This window comes from Emys orbicularis, chromosome 1 (genome assembly GCF_028017835.1).
Source record: "Emys orbicularis isolate rEmyOrb1 chromosome 1, rEmyOrb1.hap1, whole genome shotgun sequence".
In the NCBI taxonomy this organism is placed as follows: domain Eukaryota; kingdom Metazoa; phylum Chordata; order Testudines; family Emydidae; genus Emys; species Emys orbicularis.
The window spans coordinates 152,499,148-152,502,530 of NC_088683.1; the positions used below are offsets into that span (position 1 = coordinate 152,499,148).

Below are 3,383 nucleotides of genomic sequence, written 5' to 3' on the forward strand. Positions count from 1 at the left end.
AGATCTGGACTTTTGTAGATGATTCACTCTCACTTTCATAATGTTCTTTGTTTATCACTGTTGCCCATTTTCTCTTTCTTTCTCTGACACACAATGGAAGAGTCTCTTTTTTTAATAAATGGATTACTCACTCCACACTATAAACAAACATAGGAATGAAGATTCCAACTTGTTCTAGTGACAAGCAAACAAAGATACTGAATTCCTCTCTTGACCTTCAGACACAGCAGTCCCTGGGGAAACTGTGTGTGGTGTGTGTGCACGCGTATGTGCACATGCATGAGTATTTGTGTGACTAAGTGTGTGCATTTGCCCTTGTGTGTATTTTTGTGCTGTGTGTGCGCATGCGGGGGAAGGAGGGTGTGCCTATGTGAGTCTGCAGCTTGTGTGTATTTTCAAGATGGGTACCTGTGGGCTGTGTGGACTGAGGAGCCTTGGCAGAGCTGTTTGTTGGGGCCCAGGCCATGAATAGCCGGGGATTATTGAAGGCTGCACATCAGTACTGAGGGACACCAGGAGTGGTGGAGATGAGCTTATTTAGTCTGCGGAAGAGAAGAATGAGGGGGGATTTGATAGCAGCCTTCAACTACCTGAAGGGGGGTTCCAAAGAGGATGGAGCTCGGCTGTTCTCAGTGGTGGCAGATGACAGAATAAGCAGCAATGGTCTCAAGTTGCAGTGGGGGAGGTCCAGGTTGGATATTAGGAAACACTATTTCACTAGGAGGGTGGTGAAGCACTGACCTGGGTTACCTAGGAAGGTGGTGGAATCTCCATCCTTAGAAGTTTTTAAGGCCTGGCTTGACAAAGCCTTGGCTGGGATGATTTAGTGGTCTTGGTCCTGCTTTGAGCAGGGGATTGGACCTGAGGTCTCTTCCAACCCTAATCTTCTATGATTCTATGGTGTGCACTGAACCTCCTTTTTTTGTCTTTTAGTGAAGAATATGAGACAAGGTGGTTGCTGAGTGAAGAAACTGTTGCCTCTGCTATGGAGTCAGGTACCTGGTAAGTTCACATCTTCCAAAGTTAACTAATAATGTAGAAGGCACAACACAGAATGGGAAAGGAGCACTGGCTAAGTGGGGAGCTCCCAGATACTCCAGTCACAGCCTTTCCTTGCAAGAGCCACCGTAGGAAGGGGGATAGGAATGCTGGCTGTGGTGGGAGCTCTCAGCAACTCCAGTCCTGGCATCTCCCAGCAGGAGGTGCTCTTCTGACAACTCCCTCTCTCTCTCTCTCTCTCTCCACAGTGTAATGCTCCCACTGGTTTCCTGCCTCCACTCGCTGCAGCTCTGGACTGTCCTGCTTGTGGCCTTAGCAGTCTCTTCACATGGCGTTTGGTCTCTTCGTTCCCGGAGTCCCCTTGCTCCTCGGCCACTCTGTACCCGTCGCAGCCCCTCAGCTGCCAGGCCTGTTTGCATTTGGGACAAGAACTCACCATCAGAGAGAGACTCTCGCTTCATCACACTGCGCCAGCGATCTCTGACGCCACGGGACGGGGAGCTGCGTCATGTGATGCGGCTGAGGCGCCAGGCCCCAGGGGCCCGGCCTGCCACCCCCTCTGGGTTTGAGGAGGGGCTGCCTTCATCCCAGTACCCCTGGGCCATTGTATGGGGCCCCACAGTGTCAGATGAGGATGGAGGTGACCCCAACTCAGCCAATCCAGGCTTCCCACCTCTGGGTTACACCTTTGTTTCACCACATGGGATGGCAACGGCACAACCCAACTCCCACTCGCTGCTGCACAATGCGGGCCTCAACCTGCGGGAGACCCCCGCCACGCTGAGGCCCTTCTTGTTTGGGCCCCGGGGGGAAGGTAAATCTGCTCCACATCTCTTTCACCCTGCTCCTTATGGCACCTCCTGCTGGGAAAGGCCAGGAGTGCACTTGGGGGGGAGGGGCTCCACACACCAAGCCCTCCTGCCCCTTTCCCTGCAGTGCCTTTGGCTGGGTGCCAGATGTGGCTCTCACACACTCTCTCTGTCTCTCTCAGGTGTGGATCCTCAGCTGTATGTTACTATCACAATCTCCATCATTATTGTCCTAGTCGCCACTGGGATAATATTCAAGTTCTGGTGAGTGGGGTTTAAGGGTGTGGATGTCGTCCGCTTGGGCATCTGCAAGACTGCTCTGGGAGTGAGTGGACTCCACTAGTTCTGGGGGCTCACAGGGCCAGAGACACTGCTTGGACTTGGGGGGGAGGGGCTTTGGGGACAAGGATCTCACTGTGCTCAGGTGCTGTGTGCATGAGGAAGGTTTGGACATGGAGCCCACTGTTCTCAGGGTGCTGGGTGTATCAGGGGCTTAGGGGCACAGACCCCACTGTTCTCAAGGTTCTGGGTACCTTGGGGGACGAGGCCTCCCCTTGTCTCAGTGACCCTCTCTCACTGCAGCTGGGACCGTAGTCAGAAGCGTCGTCGTCACTCTGGCCAGCAGAGTGGGGTGCGGCAGCAGGAGAGTCAGCAGCCACTCACAGACCTGTCGCCCACCACAGTCAGCATCCTGGGACCCTACGGAGACACACTGGTCCCGACACCTGAGACAGAGGAGCCCAGGCAGGTCCAGGAGGGTGTAGAGAAACTGGGGGGCCAGGGGAAGAGCAGGACCTTCCAGCTCAACCGGTGAGTGACAGAAAGGAGGACAGTGAGATGAGGATAGAGACAGGGGAAGAGAGAGAGGATGAAAAGAACGCTGGAACAACAAGAATCAGACAGAGGGAGGGAGAGAGAGTGCAATTCTCTGATGAATGTCTTTGAAGCCCAGGGCAAAGGGAGATTGTTTAGTGGGGGAACCAAGTGAGGAAAAGAGCGCATCTGGGGAAAGGAGCTCAGGAGCTGTCCAGTGCTCAGGGTCTGAGAGCCCGGGTTGTCCTCTCTCTAAGGGAAGGGCCTGGAGCCCTGGGCCATCTCGCTAGAGATGCTAGGAACTAGGAGCCTTGGGGAGAGGGTGGGGATAGGAAACAGTCCTAGCCAGGAAGGGAGAGGGGGACCTGAGGAGGCATCTTCCATCTCTGATTCTTTTATTTCACTCCCTTTTCTCCCCCAGGATCCCACTGGTAAATCTGTGAGAGCAGCGGAGCTGGCTTCCACAAACCCTCTTGTCACATCCAGGGAGTGTTCTGTTGCCTCTGCTACACCAGGAATGATTTGCTTGTGTCACAACTTTCCACCACCATCATTAACTTAACCATCCCAGGATGTACTCGGGCAATGGACAGACTGGGCCTCACTGGTCCCATGCTGCGGGGGAGAGGAAGCATGGGGGTAACCCACAAGATGGGGTGACAAGGGAGCGGGGGGCGCAAGAGCAGTTGGTGTTGTGAAATCTAAACCTCCTGACCCTCCCCCAACATATACACACGCACTTTGATCTCTGAGGATAACCCA

At 54.0% G+C, this 3,383-nt stretch overlaps 1 protein-coding gene across 1 annotated transcript; it reads left to right on the top strand.

Moving 5' to 3' along the window:
* The first annotated feature begins 985 nt into the window (after positions 1–985).
* PIANP (PILR alpha associated neural protein) lies at positions 986–3,064 on the top strand. The gene is made up of 5 exons (XM_065423831.1): positions 986–1,002; positions 1,248–1,813; positions 1,991–2,072; positions 2,391–2,618; positions 3,043–3,064. The coding sequence occupies exons 1-5, from the start codon at positions 986–988 to the stop codon at positions 3,062–3,064; spliced, it is 915 nt and encodes a 304-aa protein (XP_065279903.1).
* Positions 3,065–3,383: the final 319 nt, after the last annotated feature.